Consider the following 22,508-nt stretch of genomic DNA (forward strand, 5'->3'; position numbering starts at 1 on the left):
ACAGGGTTCCAGCTCTTTAGACTTGCTTGGTCGCTGCTCTGGCACAGCATGACTGGATATGCAGCGCCTGAGCGTACGTCCCTTCAGCTGGAGGTGAAAATGACAAGTGCCCCACGTTGGATTTTTAGCTGGCCCTACATGCTGCCCTGCGCGTAGCCATCCCCATGGGGAGAGGCAGGCGCATGCAGTGGGGGGAGGGAGACCTTTTTTTTTTTTTTTTTTTTTTAATGGTTTTTACTACAGTGACTTTCAGGTTTTTATGTTAGATGCAATGTTTTAAAAAGTGTGGGGCTACTCCTGCCCAGGGTTCCCTGCTCTTCATACACTACTGCATGGCCCATGGAGCCCTGGAGTGGGGCAGCCAGAGCCTCCAATGGCAACCTGTCCCCTGTGCCCCCCAGCTGCCCTTCTGCTTTGCCTGCCTGGGCTGTGACTGGTTAATTCTTTGGCTCTCCGGCTGGGCTGCTGTCTGAGGTGCTAGAGCCCATAGTAGCTTACTCAGTATCGGTTCCCCTGCATACTTACCTCCTCACCTGAGCATTTCCCAGCAGCGGGGCCTGGGGCTGGCTGGCACCCAGGCAGCCGAGGGCTCCAGGACAGCATGGGCTTCTTAGCCTGCTGCCAATATGCTGTGCGGAGTGAAGCTAGTGCCCTGGACTAGCTGATCGAGGTCCATGCCTTGTCCTGCCCTGAGAGTGCAACTGTCCTGCTGGCCCAAGGCATGGGCATAATGGGAGAGGGTGTCAGCCATGATCCATAAAAAGCAGCTAGGATACTCGAGCCCACGCCTCCCCGGCTGGTGGCCCAAGCATTCCCTACCAGGATCCATTCACCAGCACTGACTTGGGGTCAGGCAGCCTGGCCCTTTCCCAGCACAACCTGCCCTTCTAAAGACAAAGGCAGCTGAGCTGGGGCAAGACTTGGCTGCTTTCACCTCCTACCTGCTAGACTAACTTGGCAGCACTGTAAATATAGAAACCCCTAGGTTAGTGCCTTGTACCTGTGCTACTGGGCCAGCTTGGCCTGCCAGCAAGGGCACTCCACCTTGGCCAGTGGCAGTCCCTATGGCGACCGCTGTCTAGAGAGGATATTAGGGGGCTGTAGCTATGTTGCTCAGAGGGTGGATTACTGACACAAGTGGGGAGTGCAGCCTAACCCGAGTCTTGAGGCCTCTTGGGGTTATGAATTGAGCGGCAGCTCAGCTTTCCTAGGCCGTGTGGCAGTAATCCCCTCGGCTAGCCCCTGCCCTCGCCCTCTAGAGCAGGGGTTAGTATGTACCCCCCTAGGGCCTGTTCCCCATGCAAGCTGCACCTTTCCACTGCTCTGCACATGCTGGGGCTGGGGCTGTGCCTGTGCCTGTTCCCATCACTGAGTGATGCTCTGTAAATAGTGTGCTTGTCCCTGATCATGTGCACCTTATCACTACAGCTCCCTGGGCTGGTTATTTATTCTCATGCTGGCCTCAGCTGCTGGGGCTCTCTGTACACAGCTGTGACCCAGCGCTTCTCCACAGGGGCTGAGGGGTCCTAGGCAGCTCTGTGCTGGTATTACAGGGGAACTGCATGGTACGGTTTGACTGCAGCACAGGGGAAGCATCTCACTACTCAGGCAGTTTAGTGCCTATTTTAACCACCTCTGCCCCGCTCCTTGCTGGTGGGGAGGGAACAGTGTGGAATGAATTTGTTACTCATGGTGCCTTCTAAGTGTACAGTTCAGCTCTGGAGGAAATATATTCAGCAGCAAGGTGTACTGTCTCCTGCCTGCGTGTGTTGAGTTCACTTCCGCTCCCTCAGGCCAGTCTGCCTGCAAGACCATACATGAGGCCTTGTGCCTTTGCAACCGCCCCAGCAGCATTTAGAGGAGGCAGCAGCAGGGGAGCTGGGAAAAAAATGCGCAAGACTTTTAGCAAAGGAAAGATGATTAATTAGAGTTCTCTGGCTGGGGCAATTGAACATGAACACACCCCTGGTGAAAGAAATCACATTCGGCTTCCAGCCCAGGGGTGGCTGAGTCTCTTTACAGGTCAGTGCCACAGGTGGGGCCTTTCTCCACCCTTTCGGCTGCTCTCACTTCTCCACAGCACTGATGTAAGTGTTCCATGGGCCACAGACCACATCCTCCACCGTGAGTCCATTTGCAGGGAAATAGCCAACTTGTCGTGGCTGGTCGGAGCTGGCTGTGTCTTTGTGGCCAAGTTGGCCGTATTTGCCTGCCAACAAAAACAGAGCTGCTTACAGTAGGCAGGTGCAGTCAGCTCTTCCCCACAACATGCAGCAGGAATTCTGCAGCCCCATACCAGGGAAGGTGCTGCCTTCTCTCATACAGAGCCTTGAGCAGCTGGAGCCATACTTGGCCCTGGTCCTGGGAGGACTCTACTGGTTCTTCTTCGAGTGCTTGCTCATATCGATTCCAATTAGGTGTGTGCGTGCCGCGTGCATGGTCGTCGGAAGATTTTAAGCCTAGCAACACTTGGTGGGCCAGCTGGGTGTCCCCTGGCGTGGCACTGCTATGTTGCCGAATATATACCCCTGCCGGCCCAACCACTCCTCAGTTCCTTCTTACCGCCCATGTCAGTCGTTGGAACTGTGGAGAGTGGCTTTGCTGACCTCCACATCCCTAGCTACTCATAGTTCTCCTCACTGTGTATATAGTTTGAGTTTTTATGTTATACTTAGTTTTACAGTTAGCGTATATAGTTGAAAGGGGGATCGGGGATTAGCCCCTTTCCTCTGCCCCGGTGCAGGCCCATGCCTGAGGCACCAGGATTCAAACCGTGCTCGGCGTCCCAGAAGCCGATGCCAATAGGGGATCCTCATGACTCCTGCCTCAAGTGCCTAGGGGAATCCCACCTCATTGACAAGTGCTGCATTTGCAAGTCCTTTAAACCAAGGACGAAGAAGGAGTGGGACTTTCGACTGAAGCAGCTCCTCCTGGAGTCGGCACCGACTCCTGCAGCATCGGCACCCAACAGACTGCCTCGGTAAGGAGCGTGCGCCTTTGGCACCGGATTACCCCGGTACTAAAAAGGACTCGTGGCACCGACTCCTCAGCACTGCTTCTTTTCCCCGACTGGGAAACGACATGCTGCTACAACTTCAGCCTCCCAGAAGGAGCACTCGTTGAAGACGATTCGCCGGGCACCATCTTCTGCTGCGGCGCCGCAGATAGCTGCTTCACCTGGGATGGCACCGTCGATTCCAGTCCCACAAGGGCCGTTGAGTCCGGTGCCAGACAGCTCCCCGCCTCCTGCTGTGGTTGAGCTTGTTCTCCCTTCTACGCCGGAGACCTTCTCTATGGTAAGGGAGCTCATTTCGATGATGGAGCCAATGTGTCCTCAACCCCCAGCACCGCCAGTGTGGGTTATTCAATCCATTGGCAAGCCGGCCCTGGTAAGGCCTCCGTCCGTCAACCCGCCAGAGAGACGTCGTGCCAGATCGCATTCTCGCAGACGCTCTCGAGCACGTTGCTCCCGATCCCAGCACCGCTCACAGTCCTGGCACTACTCTCTATCGTGGTACCGGTCGCACTCGCAGCATCGCTCGGCATCACGCTCACCAGATAGATACTCCCGGTACCAATTGGCCTCTCGACACTGGTCTTGGTACTGTGTATCCCGCAGTCGCTCCAGGCGACAGGGCTCGAGAGCCTGGTCGACCTCCCGGCACCGTTACAGTAGAAGGTCCTGGTCTCAATCGCGGCACCGCCATAGCCCCCGGTACCGCCCCGGGATCGAGCGTCCAGACCGGTGCTGTCCTCACAGGGCCTCTCAGCACCACCGTGGCCTTCGAGACACACTTCAGTATCGTCTCAGGCCGGAAGTGCATCATACCATCCGGAGGGTGACTCTGACATCCCCAGCCACTATCCGCAGAGACAAGGCCACGAACAAGGGCCTCATCACTGGTCCTTCTGGACACCATGGGCATACCACCAGGCCCAAGGTGCCCCGTCAGTGGCTCAATGCTCGGCCCCCTCAGAACACCGGGTACCAGAGGCGACAGTAATCTGCCCTCCTCCAATGGAGATGGATGAAGGTCCAGTTCGATCGGTGGGCACAGAGGCTCCACCTGATCCAACTGATGCTCCTCCTGTACACTGCCCACCCCAGGACCCGTTGGTCCCGGGCCTCTCCTCCTCTTCCTCACCTGATGAGTCGGTAGCAGGAACATCCTCTTCAGGCCCTCCACCAATCGATCTCAGGGCCCATCAAGACCTTCTGAGGCGGGTGGCCCAGAATATGAATTTGCAGATGGAAGAGGTTACTGAGATAGAGGACCTGGTCGTGAACATCTTATCAGCTGATGCACCTACCAGAGTGGCACTCCCATTCATCCGCACTATACAAGCCAATGCCGACACCATTTGGCAGTCCCCAGCTTCAATTGCACCTACAGTTATGGGAGTAGAGAGGAAATACATGGTCCCCTCAAAGGGGTACGAAAACCTCTACACTCATCCACCTCCCTGGTTGTCCAATCGGTGAACGAACAGGAGCGTCATGGCCAGCAAGCATCAGTTCCTAAGGTGAAGGAGGCTAGACGCATGGACCTCCTAGGCTGCAAAATATACTCAGCTGGGGGCCTCCAACTTAGGGTGGCAAATCAACAGGCCCTCCTAAGTCAGTACAATTTTAACACCTGGGTGTCAGTGGGGGAGTTTACGGAGCTTCTTCCCCAGGACTCCTGTCCAGAGTTTACGGCCCTGCTCGAAGAGGGTAGAAAGGTGGCAAGAACCTCCCTCCAGGCCTCTCTGGATGCCGCGGACTCGGCGGCCAGAACTCTGGCAACCGGAGTGATGATGAGGCGTATTTCCTGGCTTCAGGCCTTCCCCCTGAATTGCAGCAGACCGTTCAGGATTTACCTTTCAAGGGACAGGGCCTCTTATCAGACAAAACTGACCCCAGGCTGCAAACCCTCAAGGACAATCGTGTCATTATGCGCTTGCTGGGCATGCACACGCCAGTGACCCAGCGAAGGTCCTTCCGGACCCACTCATACTGCCAGTACAACCAGTCTAGGCCGCGTCAGGATGCTACCAGATGGCGCAGCAGGGGAAATCGGCGCAGGCAGTCTGGCCCTCAAGGATCCCAAAGTCAAATGCCTCCTAAACCACCAGCGGGGCCTGAGCAAAACTTTTGATGGGATGCCCGAGGACGGCCTACCAGTTATCCTACCAGCTCCTTCTCCCTCTTTTTTTCAACCGCCTCTCCCATTTCCTCCCTGCCTGGTCCCAACTAACCTCCGAGCATTGGGTCCTTCGCACAGTGGAAGAGGGATACCAGCTACAGTTTGTGTCAACCCCTCCCTACCCGTCCCTCTTCAGGGACCCCTCTCACGAGCAATTCCTCTGGCAAGAAGTCCAAGTGCTCCTAAAGCTGGGAGCTGTAGAGGAGGTGCCAAAAGACATGAGGGCAAGGGGTTCTATTCCCATTACTTTTTAATCCCCAAGGCAAAGGGAGGTCTGCGACCAATCCTAGACCTGCGAGAACTCAACAAATTCCTGGTAAAGTTGAAGTTCCGCATGGTATCCCTGGGGACCATCATCCCATCCCTGAATCCGGGAGACTGGTATGCCGCCCTCGATATGAAGGACGCTTATTTCCACATCGCCATCTATCCACCACACAGACGGTACCTCCATTTTGTGGTCAACCACCAACACTTTCAATTCACGGTACTTCCCTTTGGCCTTTCTACAGCTCCAAGGGTCTTCACCAAATGCATGGCTGTAGTAGCCACCTCCCTCCTGCGTCGTCGAATACACGTCTTCCTGTATCTCGACGATTGGCTTATTCGAGGGACTTCTCGCTTACAAGTATCACAGCACCTGTGCATCATCAGAGACCTCTTTGACAGCTTAGGTCTCATGATCAACACAGAAAAGTCTACTCTCATGCCCACGCAGAGAATAGACTTCATTGGAGCCGTTCTGGACTCTACTTTGGCCAGAGCCTGCCTGCCTCTCCTAGTCTCATTTTCAAGCAATAGCTTCATTAATTCACAGTCTTCAATCCTTTCTGACAATGTCGGTGCGGTCGTGCCTTGGCCTGGTAGGTCACATAGCCTCCTGCACCTTCATGACCAAGTACGCGAGGGTATGTCTCCGTCCCTTCCAAACCTGGCTGGCGTCGATATACTGTCCTCACAGAGACAGTCTGGATTCTGTGCTCACTGTCCCCAGGAAGGCTCTCGACTCCCTCACTTGGTGGTTAGACGCCTCTCTGGTCTGCGCACGGATGCCTTTACACCCACCACAACCCTCAGTAGCCCTAACCACAGATGCGTCATCTCTGGGTTGGGGTGCCCATCTCAGGAGTCGACACACTCAAGGCCTCTGGTCACCCCAAGAGCTGTCCCTGCAACATCAACGTGAGGGAACTGAGAGCAGTCCGTCTAGTCTGCCAGGTGTTTCGGGTCCATCTACAAGGCTGTTGTGTATCAGTGTTCACCGACAACACAATGGCCATGTTTTACATAAACAAGCAGGGCGGAGCACGCCCCTCTCTCTTCTGTGTAGAAGCCATCCACCTCTGGGAACTTTGCATAGCCCACTCTAGCGATTTGGTAGCGTCTTTTCTCCCAGGAGTCCAGAACACTCTGCCAGATCACCTAAGCAGATCCTTCCTATCTCATGAGTGGTAGATTTCGCCCAGATGTTATCCATTCTGTTTTCCAGAGGTGGGGCTTTCCCCACATGGACCTCTTGGCCTCTCAAGAATACAGGAAATGGCTGATGTTCTGCTCCTTCCAAGGACGCTCCCCGGGCTCCCTCTCAGATGCATTTCTGATCCCATGGAAGAGGGACCTACTTTATGCCTTCCCACCATTTCCGCTCGTCCACAGAGTCTTACTCAAACTCCGCAGGGACAGAGCCCACCTGATCCTCATTGCCCCAGCATGGCCAAGGCAATATTTGGTTCACCCTGTTGTTCAACCTCTCCGTGGCAGACCCAATCCCCTTGCCACTCTGCCTGGACCTCATAACACAGGACGTCAGCAGGCTTCACCATCCGGACCTGCAGTCCCTTCATCTGACAGCATGGCTGCTACGCGGTTGAGCCAGTCGGAATTGCGTTGTTCCATCTCGGTACAACAGGTGCTAGTGGGCAGCAGGAAGCCTTCCACGAGGATGACATATCTCGCCAAGTGGAAGTGTTTCTCCCACTGGTGCGCTCAGAGTAACTTAATCCCCGGACAGGTTTCTGTTCCCATTGTCCTGGATTACTATGGTCCCTTAAAGAGCAGGGCCTGGCAGTCTCTTCTATAAGGGTGCATCTCGCAGCTATTTCAGCCTTCCACCCGGGGGAAAATAGCAGCTCAATCTTTTCTCACCCCATAGCTTCCAGGTTCCTTAAGGGATTGGAGCGGTTGTACCCCCAAGTCAGACGCCCGACCCCCACCTGGGATCTCAACCTGGTGCTAGCCAAACTCATGGGTTCCCCTTTCGAGCCTCTAGCCACCTGCTCGCTGCTGTACCTCTCCTGGAAGACAGCCTTCCTTGTCGCTATCACCTCGGCAAGACTACTATCAGAGCTTCGAGCCTTGACAGTGGATCCCCCATATACAGTATTCCACAAGGATAAGGTACAGCTGCGACCACACCTGGCAGTCCTCCCTAAGTTGGTGTCCGCTTTCCATGTTAATCAAGACATCTTTCTCCTAATTTTTTTCCTGAAGCCGCATTCATCGCATCAGGAACAACAACTAAATACCCTGGATGTCCGCAAGGCTCTCGCCTTTTATATCAAGAGAACCAAACCCTTTCAAAGGTCACCCCAGCTCTTTGTAGCCATGGCAGTCTGATTGAAAGGCATGCCAGTCTCTTCCCAAAGAATTTCATCTTGGGTGACATCCTGCAGCCAAACATGCTATCGATTGGCTCACATTTTGGCTAGCCACCTCACTGCCCATTCTACACGGCCGCAAGCCTCATCTGACGCTTTCCTGGCCCACATCCCCATCCAGGAAATCTGTTGCACTGGTACCTCGTCTTCCATTCACACCTTTACCTCACACTACGCATTCATTCAGCAGTCCAGAGCCGATGCAGCCTTTGGCTCAGCAGTTTTGCGTTCCGCAATGTCTCATTCCGACCCCACTGCCTAGGTAAGGCTTGGGAGTCACCTAACTGGAATCGATATGAGCAAACACTCAAAGAAGAAAAGACGGTTACTCACCTTTGTAACTGTTGTTCTTCGAGATGTGTTGCTCATATCCATTCCAAACCCGCCCTCCTTCCCCACTGTTGGAGTAGCCGGCAAGAAGAAACTGAGGGGTGGTTCGGCCGGCTGGGGTATACATTTGGCACCATAACAGCACCACTCCAGGGGGGCGCCCTGCCGGCCAACCGAGTGTTGCTAGGGTAAAAATCTTCCGACGACTGTGCACGCGGCGCGCGCACGCCAATTGGAATGGATATGAGCAACACATCTCGAAGAACAACAGTTACAAAGATGAGTAACCATCTTTTTTTTAGCCCTTTTTCTGATGTAGGAGCATTTACAAGCCTGAAAAGCAGTGCACTGTCCTCACTTACCCCAGCCCCAGGTGTAGAGCTTCCCAGTCCCTGTAAGCAAAGAGCAAGAGTCAGCTGTGGGGGCCACAGGCGAGAGGGTCTCTTCCCCCCTCCCGGGCCATGTCTTGTGCAACAAACCACACTGGGGAACAGCAGAACGTTCTTCTGTGTATGCTTCCCCCTAGCACGTGCTTGACGTTACTCACGCTGCTTTAGGCACTTAGTCAGACCTTGGGGCTGAATGCTGCAGACCTGCACTGGGGCAGTCAGTTCAAACAGCTCCCCTGAGGCAGGGTGGTTAATTCAGGGTATGTTTCCTCCTGAAGTTTCTCACTGGAACATCACCTTCAGTTGAGCCAAGCAAGCTAATAAATATACATCAGTGGTGACCTGTCCCCAGGCCCCCCCCCCCCGTAGCCAAGTCCCATCCTTCCCCAGTACCTGGACCTGTTTGGTGCAGCCAGTCTCCAGGCCCCTTAAACAACCTCAGCCTCCTTCTCCAGGCCAGGTGAGAATTGCTGAAGGCCTCACAAGGCGTTAGTGCCATCACAGCTTTGCAATCAACACCTCACTCCCCTCTTTATTGACCAGACCCAAGCCCCTGGACTTACGGGTCACAGCAGCAGTGTGGCGGGAGCCACAGCTGACCTTGCTGACCTCTGACCCCTCAGGTAGATCCAGCAAAGCAGGGAAGGCCTGGATTGAAATGAAGTCAGCTGCTTCAGCAGCCAGTGCTGCCTCGGGATGGGTCAATTTCAGCTCTGCCTGTCCTAGAAAATGGATTCAAAATCCACCTCAGGTAGTGTGGCTGGAAAACAAGACGACAGGGGCCTCTCTCGGCTGGGGGGGGTCTGACCCTCCAAAATGCAAAAGCAACCATGCTGTGGTGAGCAGCAGGCTGGAGCTACCCCTGTGAAAACTGTGGGGCCTCCAGGAGTTAAATAAAGGCCTTTTGCTGAAATGTTCCCAAATGCCTCACCTGTGAACAGTCACAGGAAAGACCACTAGCAGCTTCTGGCACCAGCAGCTCTCTAACCCTCTGCCTTCTGCCCACCAGCCAGGGCTAACTTCCAGCTGCCTAAGGGCAGCCTTCAAACCTGTGCTACCTCTCAGGGTTCCTCACCTGTGCAGGGTTCCTCATGCTGGGAGACAGAGGCTGTGGCTGGTGCTCTTTTCTCTGCCAGTGCTTTGGAAGGCAGTGCCAGCTGCCCTGCTTCATTCCAGCCCCAGACATACAGATCACCTCCCTCTGGGGAGAGAGCAAGAGTGATGCAATAACGAGGAACACGGTATTTCTCCATGAGCATTCAGAGCTGCACAGCCCAGCAGCAGGGGTTCTAGAGCCCTCTTTCTCTCTCCACCCAAACTTTGTGCATAGCTGTCGAGTCTCCCCCAGGAGCTAATCCACCATCACCACTCGGGTAGTTCAGGCTGGGCAGGGGGATGCTGCACTTTGGCTCAGCAGGGAATTCCCCAGGAGCAGGGGTGTAAATAGCACTAACTCTGTCTCCCCTATCATGACCAAGCCCCCTTTGACACCACTGCTCCCCCTTTCAGCCACACTGACCAAGCCCCCACTCTGAACAGGCGCAGGGACAGGGAGCTGCCATTCTACCCCATGGCCCTTACCGCTGACACTGACAGAATGCCAGCCTCCAGCTGCCACGTCCCCCATGGACATGCCATCCAAGGCCTCCACGAGCCGGGGCTCCGACACAGGCTCCAGCCCCCCGTGCCCCAGCTGCCCATGTCTGCAGGAAACACACACGAGACAGGGCATATCACTGTTCTCCATGTCTGCCCCTTCACAGCAACCCCCACCCACTCCCCAGGGGGATGAGCCACCATGACCTCTCCTTGCTGCCCCTCCCCACAGGGACCAGCCACCACCACCCCAAACCTCACCTCTCCTCTCCCCACAGGGACCAGCCACCATCCCATCTCCTTCCACACGCACCTGCTGCAGCCCCAGGTGTAGATGGTCCCAGCACAGCCCAGCAGCACCACATGCTCATGGCCCAGCACCAGCTTCTGGGCCCGCAGCGCCGGTGGCAGCGGGCACAGGAAGGGCGGCCGCGGGGTCACGTAGCCATGGGAGACCAGGGGCAGGGGCCTGGCCGCCTCCCCTGGGTGCAGCTGCTGCTGCCAGGAGGGCCCGCGACACAGCTCTGCGCCCCGTGCCCAGACCTCCAGCGCCGCCCCCCGCAGCAGCAGCACGTGGCTCTCGGAGGGGAGCAGGTCCTGGCAGTGCCCGGGCAGTGCCCCCATCTGCCACCCCCGCAGCACCAAGCGGCCACGCCCTGCAGAGAGAGTGGTCAGGGGGCGGCACTGAAGGGAGCAGAGATGGGGTGGGTACGGGGGGTACTGGGCTGGTACCGGGGGGAAGTACCAGGCGGTTACCGAGGGGGAGGGGGGCGGTACGGGGGCAGAGGAACAGTACCGGGCTGGTACCGAGCAGGAGGGGCCGGTACTGGGAGGGCAGTACGGCTGCTCCGAGGGGAAGGGGAGGGAAGTGGTACCGGCTGGTACCAGCGGGGGGGGAGGCAGTACGGGGGCATACCGGGCTGTTACCAGGGGAGGGGAGCGGTACCGGCTGGTACCGAGCGGGAGGGGGGGGCGCCAGTACCGCGCTGGTACCAAGGGCAGGGGAAGGGAGGGAGCGGACCGGCGGGGTGAGCTCCGGGTACCGAGCGGGGGGGGGCGTACCGGGCTGGTACCCGGGAGGGCGCCCGGGCTGGTACCGAGCGGGGGGGGCGGTACCGGGGGGGCGTACCTGGCTGGTACCAGCCGGGAGCGGGGGGGGGGGGGGGGGCCAGTACCGGGGCTGGTCCGTACCGGAGTAGGGCAGGGAAGGGGGGAGCGTACGGGTAACGGGCTGGTACCAAGCAGCGGCGGGAGCACGAGTACGGGCAGTACAGGCTGTACCGAGGGGGAGGGGAGGCGAGCGTACCGGGCTGGGTACCGAGCGGGGGGGCGGGTACCGGGGGGGCGGTACCGGGCTGGTACGAGCGGGGGGGGGGCGTACCGGGGGGGCGTACCGGCTGGTACCAGCGCGTCCCCCCCCGCGGGTCTCACCCGTCACCAGGCCCGTGAGCTGCTCACGCGGGCCGCACCACGCGGATCCCGCCCGGCGCCGGCTCCAGCCGCCGGGCCCCGCCGCCCCGAGGCTCCGCGACGCCGCAGAACCCGAAAACGAACCAGTCGGCCCGCGGACTCAGTTCGCCATCCGGACCGCAGCCAACCGCAGCGAGTGGGAGGGACTTCCGGTCCACATGGTGCTGGCGAGTCCCGCCCCTTTCCAGGGAGGCTCCCCCTCCCCACTCGGTGGTAACGTGACACTAAGGCGCAGCGCAGCGCCCCCGCCAGGCCAGCCGGTTGGAACAGCCCCGCGCTCGGGCCCCCCCCCCCCGCGCTCTGCCCCCCTCCCCGGCTCCCTGCCCCCCCGCCCGCGCCCCAGCGCTCTGTCCCCTCCCCCGCGGGCTCTTGCCCCCCGCCCCCCCCCCAGGCCCACGCTCGTCCCTCCCCCCAGCGGGCCTCCCCCCCCCAGCTCCCTGCCCCCGCCCTCCCCCAGCCCCCCCCCCCCCGGCAGGCCCAGTGCTCAGTCCCCTCCCCGGGTGGGCCCTGCCCCTCCCCCCCGGCTCCCAGGTCCCCTCCCCTGGGTGGACTCCGCTCCCCCCCCACCCCCAGCACGCGGTCCCTTCCCTCCCCACGGCATCTTGGCACGTTCAGTCCACGCGGCCAGCCACTCGGTAAGAGGCAGGTTTTCCTTATTGGCGTCCCATGCAGTGACACACCCACAGTGATGGGGCCGGCTGCAGCCCCTCCTGTGCCAGGCATTCAGCAGCACCCTCCATCCCGAGAGAATGGGCTGATCCAGCTGCTCAGACCAAGCCACCCACTCTACACCACCAAAAAGACGGTTACTCACCTTTGTAACTGTTGTTCTTCGAGCGATTGCTCATACCATGCCAGTGAGGTTGCGAGCGCCTCGTGCACGTTCGTCGGAGAAACTTTTACCCTAGCAACACTTGGCAGGTCGGCTGGGCGCCCCCTGGAGTGGCGCCACCACGGCGCCGCATAAATACCCCAGTCGACCTGGCCACCCTTCAGTTCCTTCTTACCAGCTACGCCGACAGTGGGGAAGGAGGGTGGGTTTGGAATGGATATGAGCAACACATCTCGAAGAACAGGTACAAAGGTGAGTAACCATCTTTTCTTCGAGTACTTGTCATATCAATTCCAATTAAGTGATTCCCAAGCCTTACCTAGGCGGAGGGATTGGAGTGAGATGTGGCAGCGTGCAGAACCGCTGCGCCAAAGGCTGCATCATCTCTAGACTTTTGGACCAACGCATAGTGCGAAGCGAAGGTGTGGACCGATGACCAGGTTGCTGCATGACATATCTCCTGGATAGGCACGTGGGCCAGGAAAGCGGCTGATGAAGCCTGAGCCCTGGTTGAATGTGCAGTGAGATGGCCCAAAGGGCCATCAGCCAGGTCATAGCATGTGCGTATGCACGCCGTTACCCAAGAGGAGACCCTCTGGGAGGAGACTGGTAGACCTTTCATCCGTTCTGCAATTGCCACGAACAGCTGGGTGGGATTTTCAGAAGGGCTTTGTCCGCTCGATATAAGAAGCCAGTGCCCTACGGACATCTAAGGAGTGTAACTGCTGCTCCCGTCGAGAAGAGCGAGGCTTCGGAAAGAAGACCGGGAGGAAGATGTCCTGGTTGGTGTGGAAGGCCGATACTACCTTAGGGAGGAACGCCGGATGAGGTCGCAAGTGTACCTTATCTTTGTGAAAGACAGTATATGGTGGGTCCACCATAAGCGCTCGAAGTTCGGTGACCCTTCTGGCCGATGTAATGGCCACTAGGAAGACTGTCTTCCATGACCGGTACAGGAGTGAGCAAGTCGCCAATGGCTCAAATGGCAGATGCATAAGTCTGCTTACGCCTAAGTTGAGGTCCCAGGTAGGGGCAGAGCGGTGTACTGGGGGGTAGAGGTGTTTCAGGCCCTTAAGAAATCTAGTAACTAAGGGGTGGGAAAACACAGAGCGGCCACTTTCTCCAGGATGGAATGTGGAGATAGCCGCCAAGTGCACCCTCAGAGAAGATATCGCCAGGCCCTGTTGCTTAAGAGACCAGAGGTAGTTCAGAACAGCCAGGATTGAGACCTCAGAAGGAGTAACATTCTGCATTGTACACCAGCAGGAGAAACGTTTCCACTTGGCCAGGTACATGGACCGAGTGGAAGGCTTTCTGCTACTTAGGAGAACATGCTGTACCGGAGTGGAACAGTGTAACTCCGATGTGCTCAGCCATGCAGGAGCCATGCCGTGAGGTGAAGGGCCTGCAGGTCTGGGTGGCGAAGACTGCCGTGGTCCTGCGTTATGAGGTCTGGAAGGAGTGGCAGGGTAACTGGGCTGGCCATGGACAGGTCAAGCAGAGTGGTGTACCAGTGCTGTCTGGGCCACGCTGGCGCAATCAGGATCAGATGCGCTCTCTCCCTGCGGAGTTTTATTAGGATGCTGTGAACCAGAGGGAATGGTGGGAAGGCATAGAGCAGGTGGTGCCTCCACGACATGAGGAATGCATCCGAGATCAATCCCGGTGAAAGACCCTGGAAGGAGCAGAACGCTTGGCACTTCCTGTTCATGCGGGGGGTGAACAGGTCTATGAGGGGAGGCCCCCACCTCTGGAAGATCGAATGAATGACGTCTGGTCTTATCAACCATTCGTGACAGAAGAAGGATCTACTCAGCTGATCCGCCAGAGTGTTCCAAACCCCTAGGAGAAAGGATGTTACCAGGTCTATTGAGTGGGCTATGCAGAAGTCCCAGAGTCAAATGGTCTCTTGATGCGGGGAGAAGAGCGAGTCCCTCCCTGTTTGTTGATATAATACATGGCCGTTGTGTTGTCTGTGTCTCAGTGTTTACAATGGCCATGAAGATGGTGCTGGAACGCCTGGCACGCGAGGCGGACTGCTCTCAGACGTTTATGTGGAGCGTCAGCTCCTGTGATGACCAAAGGCCCTGGGTATGAAGGTGACCGAGGTGAGCCCCCCAACCGAGAGATGACACATCTGTCGTCAGGGACAGCGAGGGCTGTGGTGGATGGAACGGTAGCCCTGCACACACCAGGGAGGGAGTTAGCTACCAGTCGAGGGAGCATAAGGTGCTCGGGGGAACAGTCACCAGAACGTCTATTGGGTCCCTGCCCGGACGGTAGACCGAACTGAGCCACATTTGAAGGGGCCGGAGGCGGAGCCTGGCATATTTGGTCACATAAGTATAGGCGGCCACATGGCCTAGTAGGCTGAGACACGTGCGAGCCGAGATGGTTGGGGAGATCTGCAGACCTCGAATGATCGCCGTGATCGTCTGGAAACGTGGCTGAGGTAGGTAGGCTCTGGCTCGAGTGGAGTCCAGGGTTGCCCCCATAAAGTCCAGCCTTTGTGTGGGAACCAGTGTGGACTTTTCCGCATTGAGGAGCAGCCCCAGCCGGGAGAATAGGTCTGTAATTATGTCCATGTGCTGTTTGACCTGAGTCTGGGAGGTTCCTTTGATGAGCCAGTCGTCCAGATACGGAAATACATGTATCTTCTGCCGGCGAAGGTGGCAGGCGATGACAGCCATACACTTCGTAAACACCCTTGTGGCCGTGGAGAGACCAAAGGGGAGGACAGTGAATTGGAAGTGCTGGTGCTTGGCTACAAAGCGAAGATACCTCCTGCGTGGAGGGAAGATGGCGATGCGGAAGTATGCGTCCTTCACGTCAAGGGCGGCATACAACTCTCCAGGATCCAAGGAAGGGATAATAGTCCCCAAGAAGACCATGCGGAACTTCAACTTGACTATAAACTTCTTGAGGCCTCGCAGGTCGGCCTCGCAGGTCTAGCATAGGCCTGAGGCCTCCCTTGGACTTGGGAATCAGAAAGTAGCGTGAGTAAAACCCTTTTCCCTTCTTGTCTGGTGGTACCTCCTCTATTGCTCCTGCGACAAGGAGAGACTGCACCTCTTGTAAGAGGACTTGCTCGTGAGAGGGGTCCCTGAAGAGGGACTGGGATGAGGGGTGGGAAGGCGGGGTTGAAACAAACTGGAGGTGGTATCCTTGTTTAACCGTGCATAGGACCCAGATGTCTGAGATCAACTGGGACCATGCCGGGAGGAAGTAGAAGAGGCGGCTGGAGAAGGGAGGAGAAGGATCCTGTCCTGAAACTGGTACGCCGTCCTCGTGCGTACCTTCAAAAGGTAGACTTTGGCCCCGGAGGTGCTTTTGGGGCCTGAACTGGCGTCTACGGCCACCCCACCCACGCCTTCTGTTGAAGTCTTGTCTGTGCCGGGGCGCAAAGTACGGCCGGGGGGGTTGAGGCCGGAAGGGTCTGCGTTGGGTCACAGGCATATGCATGCCCGACAAGCACATGATGACCCTGTTGTCCTTTAAACTCTGTAACTTGGGGTCGGTCTTTTCAGAGAACAGACCCTGGCCATCAAAGGGTAAGTCCTGGATGGTGTATTGGAGCTTGGGTGGCAGGTTGGAGACCTGGAGCCATGAGATACGCCTCATGGTGATACCTGAGGCCAGAGTTCTGGCTGCTGAGTCGGCCGCATCGAGAGAAGCCTGGAGGGAGGTTCTAGCCACCTTCTTCCCTTCTTCAAGGAATGCAGCAAATTCCTGGCGAGAGTCCGGGGGTAGTAATTCTGTGAATCTACCCACCTCCGCCCAGGTGTTGTAGCTATAATGGCTCAGGAGAGCCTGCTGATTGGCTACCTGGAGCTGAAGGGCGCCTGCCGAATACACCTTGCAGCCCAGTTGGTCCATCCACCTAGGCTCCTTTGATTTGGGGGCTGGCGCCTGTTGGCCATGGCGTTCCCTTTCGTTGACCGACTGGACAACTAATGAGGAGGATGGACATATAGGTATTTGTACCCCTAGGAGGGTACCATGTATTTTCTCTCAACTCCCTTTGCCATAGGGGGGATGGAGGCTGGGGACTGCCATAAGGTGTCAGCAGTGGCCTGGATGGTCTTGATGAAAGGCAAAGCCACCCTAGTGGGGGCATCTGCCAACAGGATGCTCACAACTCGGTCCTCGACCTCTGGGACTTCCTCTACTGGAAGACTGATGTTGAACGCTACCCTCCTAAGGAGGTCCTGATGGGCTCTGAGGTCTATCGGTGGGGGCCCTGATGATGAGGTCCCTGCCACTGCCTCATCTAGAGAGGAAGAGGATGAAACACCGGTGATGAGGGGGTCCTGAATGGCCTCCTGCTCATGGGTCGGTTCCTGCTCCATTGGTACTGGGGAACCTGGTGGATGGATCATCTGCTCCTCTGTCCCTGCTGGAGGGGGACGGCTAATGGTGGCCTCTGTAGCTCGATGCTCTGAGGAAGCGGAGTGGGTCTGGATCAATGGAAAACCTTGGGCCTGATGGTACGCCCAGGGTGTCCAAAAGGTCCCGGACTGTTGAGGTCCCGGGTCCTGAGACCGGACCTCCTGGAAGACCCGGTAGGCACCTCTGTATCTCGGTCCTAGTCATAATAACTGTCCGTGTGGGAGGACACTGACGTCTGCCTGGATGGCCATGGAGGAGCAGAGAAACCTTGGGCTGAGGTTCCGACAGACCTCGCTCCCCTCTTTAACGGGGACCGGTGCCGGTATTCATAACGGTACCGGGATCGAGATCGGGACCTGCGACCAGACCGGTGCCGGGAGGTCAACCAAGATCTCGAGTCCCTGCGGCGGGAACGGCTCTGAGAGGTACGGTGCCTGGATCTAGAGCAGTGCCACGGATAGTGAGGTGGAGAGCATGAGTCCAACCGGTGCTGCAAGTCTGACCGGTGCCGTGTAGGAGAACGGTGCTGGGACTGCGAGCGGCGTCGAGAGCGGGAGCGTCGTCTTGACCGGGAGCACCTGCGGGACCGCGATCTTGAGTGGTGCTGGTCCGCTGAGCCGACAGACAGTGGTCTAGTCAGGGTTGGCTTGCCCAGAGATTGGATTACTCGCACCGGCAGTGCCGGAGGTAGAGGCAGTGCTGAATCCGTTAAGGTGTGGATGGCATGGTGAGCTCTACCATGGTACACGCCAAGGAGCTATCAGGTGCCGGACTCGATGGCCCTCGTGGGACCGGAATCAACGGTGCCGATTTAGTTGGTGCTGTGTGGGTATCGGCACCGGGCAGTCCGATCTGGGCGCACTCTCTGGCTGCGGCGTGGGCGTTGCCAAAGCAGCAGGAGTCTTGGCCTTCTTCGACCTCGGGGAGAGGGAGCGACATGGAGTCGACTTTGGTGCCGGTGACGGCCCGTGCAGAGAGTCTTTAGGCGTACCGGTTCGGTCCGGTGCCATAGGGGCGCTTCTGCTCACAGACTGACCAGCGCTCGGTGCCGAAGTTGGCGGTGTCAGGGCCGCCTCCATCAGGAGCTGTTTCAGTCTCATGTCCCGCTCCTTTTTAGTTCACGGCTTGAAAGCCTTGCAAATAGAGCACTTAGCTGTTAAGTGCGATTCTCCGAGGCACTTCAAACAGGAGTCGTGTGGGTCTCCTGTTGGCATCGGCCTGTGACAGGCCGAGCACGGTTTGAAGCCTGATGCGCCGGGCATGAGCACCAGCACTGGGTGCAGGGAAGGGGCTATGCCCCAAGCCCCGCTAACTAGTACTAAACTAACTATACTAAGAACTTACAACTAATTCTAAATATCTACAAGAAGAAGAAGAACTATGTACACAGTAAGAACGAGAAACTACAAGTAGCTAGGGAAGTGGAGGTCAGCTAAGCCACACTCCATGTTCCAACGACCGACATGGGCACTAAGAAGGAACTGAAGGGTGGCCGGGTCGGCTGGGGTATATATCCGGTGCCATAACAGTGCCACTCCAGGGGGCGCCCAGCCGACCCGCCGAGTGTTGCTAGGGTAAAAAGTCTCCGACGAACGTGCACGCGGCGCACACACACCTAACTGGAATGGATATGAGCAATCAAGCACTCGAAGAACAGCTGCTGCATTCAGTCACCCGCAGCCTCAGGGGAGCCGCAGGACAGCACAGACTGAGGGCACCACCCCTCCAGCCCAGACACCACTAAACAGCAGCCAGCCCATCACCACAGAGCCGCTGTGATTGAAGCCTGCCCTCTCTGCTCCTCCCTGCCAGCCCAGAGCAGAGCTGTGAATGTCAAAGCACTTGGAGGAGACAGATGTGTGTTAGGCACAAGAAGAGGTGCAGGTGCAAAGGCCCCTCCTGGGGGGGCAGCAGGTGCCATCTGTCCCCCAGCCCAGCATCCATCTGCACTGGGGAGCGCATGGCTGAGCGTGTTGCTCAGACAGGCAGAGACAAGCACAGGGTGCAGCAGGACATGGATGCCTGCAGAGAGCTCCCACCAGAGGCTGTGAGGGGAGGCTGCCAGCTCCAGGCTAGACGGGAGTGCGTCAAGGGGACCCTGCAGCATGGGGGTGCAGAGAAGAAATGTACCCGAGAGCCTTGCATACACTCGTAGGTTAAGACAAGATACAAGAGGCAAGCTCAGCCCACACTCCCTTCCCTCCCCTACCATGGCCCCTAGCACCCCAGGCGCTCCAGCCTCCGAAGGCAGTGTCTTTCCCTAGCCGCAGCTGGGGGTGTTACAAGCTCAGAGCAGTGTGCGCACACAGAAAGGAGAACCCAGCCAGGGTAGCCAATCACTCTCCATTCACGTTGGGTTTGATCAGCCCATATGCCACGGCCTGCGCCAGGCACTCCTTGGCAGCTTGGGCCACACGGGGCTTGTTGCGCTCCTCCTTGGCAAGCACGGACAGGATCTCCAGCATCTCACTCTCCATGAGCTTGGCTGCAATCTCCCGGTCTGCTGCCATCATGTTCAGCACAATCACAGTGCCGCGGTGCTGCAGCTCCACATTGGGGCTGAGCAGCAGGGCCTGCAGGATCTCCAGCCAGTGAGCCGTCTGTGGGGAGAAAGGGAAAAGGGCTTGAGCCAGGCCCTGAGCTCCTGTACGGGCACAGAACCTGGACGGGGAGCCCTCCAGCACACCCTGGCTACTCTCGGAACAGAGACCCTCTGCCCTGAGCCCTAGACAGACCAGCTGCTGCTGCCCCCTCTGCCTGCCGTCCCCCTTCCCACAACACCAGACAAATGGAGCTGGCTGCCTGCTGCAGCCGGGACATGCTGCTACTTCCTGCTCTGCCCCACACACGTGCTGGCTCCCCACACAGCACCCCCGCCTGCCCCAGCGTCCTAGCACAGGCCCAGTCAGGAGGCCACTGGGCTAGGTCACCCTTCCAGCACTCACTGCAAAGCCACAAGATCCCACATTCTGTACCCCCACTCTACAAAGCCAGCTGCTTCTGAGGTGGAACATGCTGCTGCCCCAGAGCCGCTTGTGCAAGCCCCAGTGTAGAGCAGCCGGGGAAGGAGTCTGAGCAGGACAGAGCTCATTCTGTCCCTCACGTGTCAGTGTAAGGGAGGGGCGGAGGCAGTCTCACCACTTGGGTGACCTTCCCGCAGATCTGGGGCAGCACTGAGGTCAGCATGGCCAAGGTGCCGGAGGCTGCTCGCCGCAGCTTCTCATCGTCCTCCCCACTGTACAGGACCAGCAGCTTCAGCCGGTCGCTGCCCTCGGCCAGGAAGAGCTCCTGCACCTGCAACCCAGAGCCAGACAGGGGAGTGCCCTCCAGCCTGAGGGCAGGCCCCTGCCCCAGACCCATGCCCTGCCCACCCGGCCCTCACCTCTGTGCTCATGGCCATGTTGCACATACATTCGGTGGCCGCCAGGCGGAGCAGCTCGTGCTCCTCAAACATGTAGCCCTCAATCATGGGCACTGCTTTCTCCTTCAGGATCTTCTGCCTGCAACAAGGCACAAGTGAGCACCCTGCTGCCAGCCAGGGCAGATGGTGGCTTTAGCGCTGGGGAGAGGGTCTCCTAGCAGCAGGGACCTGCCTTTGATTGCCAGGCACAATGCTGTTGCTCCTACCTCAGCCTCTCGCTGATCCCGGCCAGATTGGTTAATGCCATCAGCCCCTCAAAGTTCTCCAGGCCGGTGCGGTGCAGGTGCAGGAGACTCACCAGGGGTCTGACCACCTCGTAGATCTGGGGAGCAAGGCAGCAGTCAGAGGGGCTCAGACTGTGGCTGCAGAACCCCAGACACCCGAAGTAGCAGGGACTCCGCTGCAGAGGCAGCAGACCCAGCAACAAGAGCAGCTCAGACTCAGCCGACGTGAGTCGCTGCCTCCCCTGGAGAGTGAGACCCCCACCCTCCCCGAGACCCCCTAGCAAGAGGAAAGTATCAGGGGAAAACTGCCTGGGTGTGGGCTGCTGGGCGCAGCTCATGAGCTCCCTGTGGGGCACTCCTCTGCCCCTAGAACAGCACATGCCAGGCTGCACTGACCCGCTCTCCGGGGAACGCCATGTCGGGGTTGGAGGTGATGGTGATCTTCGCCAGTGCCTGCGCTGCTTTGGCCTGCCCCACCTCGGTACCCTCCAAGGACAGCGGGATGAGCGCCTGCGGGAGGCAGGGCTGTCAGTACCAGAGCCAGGGCCCAGTAGCCCTCCCAACACCCAGCTCGGCCGCAGGGCGTGCAAGGAAAGCGGCCCTCCCACCGGCAGTGAGAGCCCTGCCAAGCAGGGACACCCCAGCCCAGGGACTCTGTCAGGTCCACATGCTTAGGGCCTTTGACAGAAACCCCCAACCCCACCAGAGCCATTTGCTTCCCTCCCCTCTCGTGCTATGCACCCAGGCCATAGGGGAGCGCTGTAGAGAGACTGGAGGGGAGAAGCTGGGAGCCCTGGCATCTCACCTTTCCCCCTCCCTGGGCCACCACGCTGCCTCTGTCCGCTGCTTCCTCCACCACGGCCAGGAACACCCTGGGGGCAAAGAGTGGCAGCAGCCGCAGTCAGCACAGGCATGGACAGGGAGGGTGCGAGCGCCCAGCCCCCTTGCCGGGGTGCAGATGCATGCTCGTACCCTGGGGCGCCTTCAGTGGGACTCTGCAGCTCCCCGCACTGGGCGGGACCCCACAGCGCCCTGCCTCCCGTGCACAGGGGAACCCAGAACCCCCTGTCCTGCTGGGCATCTGGCTCAGAGGGCCGGGCAGCCACCCCCGTGGGCACAGCCTCACCTGGAGATCAGCTCTCTGCAGGAGTTGGTCAGCACCGGGTTTTCACTCTTCACCATGCAGGTGAGAGCTGACACCACGCCAGCAGCCAGCAGCTTGCGCACCCGCCGCCTCACACAGCCTGGCTCATCCTGTGCAGGAAATGACAAAATCCTACACAGTGCACACAAGGCTCCGCCTCCTCCAGGCCCCACCCCCACTGACGCCCTCCCAGGGGCCCCAGCACAACACAGTGCTGTTCCAGCGGGGTGCAGCCCAGCCCCTCTCCTGACCTTGGGGTGCCGCTCAGGGACGTGCTGCTTGGCGTACTTGGCCAGCTCCAGCATCTGGGGGTCTGGCTCCTTGTGGTCGTAGCTGTTGGTGCAGTTCACCAGCGTCGAGGCCACTGCGAACAGCACACTCCTGTCCTCCGACTGCAGGGAACAGTGGGGGGTCAGCAAAGTGCGGGCTGCACGTGGGACTCGCCGCTAGGCCGGCAGGCACCACGGAGCAATCGACTGCAAGCAGCTCCCAGTTCTGCCCCACTGTCCCCGACACAGCCCCCTCACCCGCCCACAGCCCTGCCCCAGCAGCAGCACCTTGGCCAGCTGGAACATGGCCTGCACAGCTGCCTTGTCCTCCACAAACTCCTCCTTGACATCTGCGTCGAAGGTGAGGTAGGCCAGGCCCTCCACCGCCCAGCGCCGTGTGCCTGCGTCGATCGCCTCGTTACACAGCCACCTGTGGGAGGGGAGCAGCCATGAGCCTGTGCCGGCACCCCACTGCAGCAAAGGGGCTGGGTGGTACCGGAGTCGCCTGGACACGCCCCCTGGCACCCGACCTCAGACGCTCCCCTGGGACCCCACACCTGAACACCCCCCCGCCACCGTCCACCAGACTCCACCTCCCCCC

At 58.5% G+C, this 22,508-nt stretch overlaps 2 protein-coding genes across 5 annotated transcripts in view; both read right to left on the reverse strand.

Annotated features, from left to right (window-relative positions):
- Positions 1-1,976: 1,976 nt before the first annotated feature.
- RCCD1 (RCC1 domain containing 1) lies at positions 1,977-11,742 on the reverse strand. Of its 3 annotated transcripts, XM_032794210.2 has the most exons (7): positions 11,590-11,742; positions 10,472-10,814; positions 10,144-10,265; positions 9,638-9,763; positions 9,126-9,284; positions 8,536-8,565; positions 1,977-2,209 (listed from the first exon to the last, which is right to left on the reverse strand). In XM_032794210.2, the coding sequence occupies exons 2-7, from the start codon at positions 10,780-10,782 to the stop codon at positions 2,067-2,069; spliced, it is 891 nt and encodes a 296-aa protein (XP_032650101.1). In that variant the 5' UTR covers positions 10,783-10,814; positions 11,590-11,742; the 3' UTR covers positions 1,977-2,066. The 3 variants fall into 3 exon arrangements, with proteins under 3 accessions (XP_032650101.1, XP_032650103.1, XP_074925872.1); XM_032794212.2 differs by lacking the exon at positions 8,536-8,565 and having other exon boundaries at positions 1,978-2,209; XM_075069771.1 differs by lacking the exons at positions 8,536-8,565; positions 11,590-11,742 and having other exon boundaries at positions 2,005-2,209; positions 9,163-9,284; positions 10,472-10,797.
- A 520-nt stretch (positions 11,743-12,262) lies between these two features.
- UNC45A (unc-45 myosin chaperone A) overlaps positions 12,263-22,508 on the reverse strand; it is a 16,411-nt gene continuing 6,165 nt past the window's right edge. Inside the window, exons 12-21 of one of the 2 annotated variants that reach the window (XM_032794201.2) lie at positions 22,196-22,337; positions 21,890-22,030; positions 21,621-21,748; positions 21,300-21,366; positions 20,891-21,004; positions 20,477-20,592; positions 20,232-20,349; positions 19,988-20,143; positions 18,440-19,449; positions 12,263-12,554 (exon numbers count right to left, since the gene is read on the reverse strand). In XM_032794201.2, the coding sequence (XP_032650092.1) occupies positions 19,186-19,449; positions 19,988-20,143; positions 20,232-20,349; positions 20,477-20,592; positions 20,891-21,004; positions 21,300-21,366; positions 21,621-21,748; positions 21,890-22,030; positions 22,196-22,337 (1,246 nt within the window). In that variant the 3' untranslated portion in view covers positions 12,263-12,554; positions 18,440-19,185. Of the gene's footprint in view, positions 12,555-18,439; positions 19,450-19,987; positions 20,144-20,231; positions 20,350-20,476; positions 20,593-20,890; positions 21,005-21,299; positions 21,367-21,620; positions 21,749-21,889; positions 22,031-22,195; positions 22,338-22,508 lie in introns of those variants that run through there. The other variant, XM_075069770.1, reaches the window with a different exon arrangement.

Source organism: Chelonoidis abingdonii, chromosome 9 (assembly GCF_003597395.2).
Source record: "Chelonoidis abingdonii isolate Lonesome George chromosome 9, CheloAbing_2.0, whole genome shotgun sequence".
Classification (NCBI taxonomy): domain Eukaryota; kingdom Metazoa; phylum Chordata; order Testudines; family Testudinidae; genus Chelonoidis; species Chelonoidis abingdonii.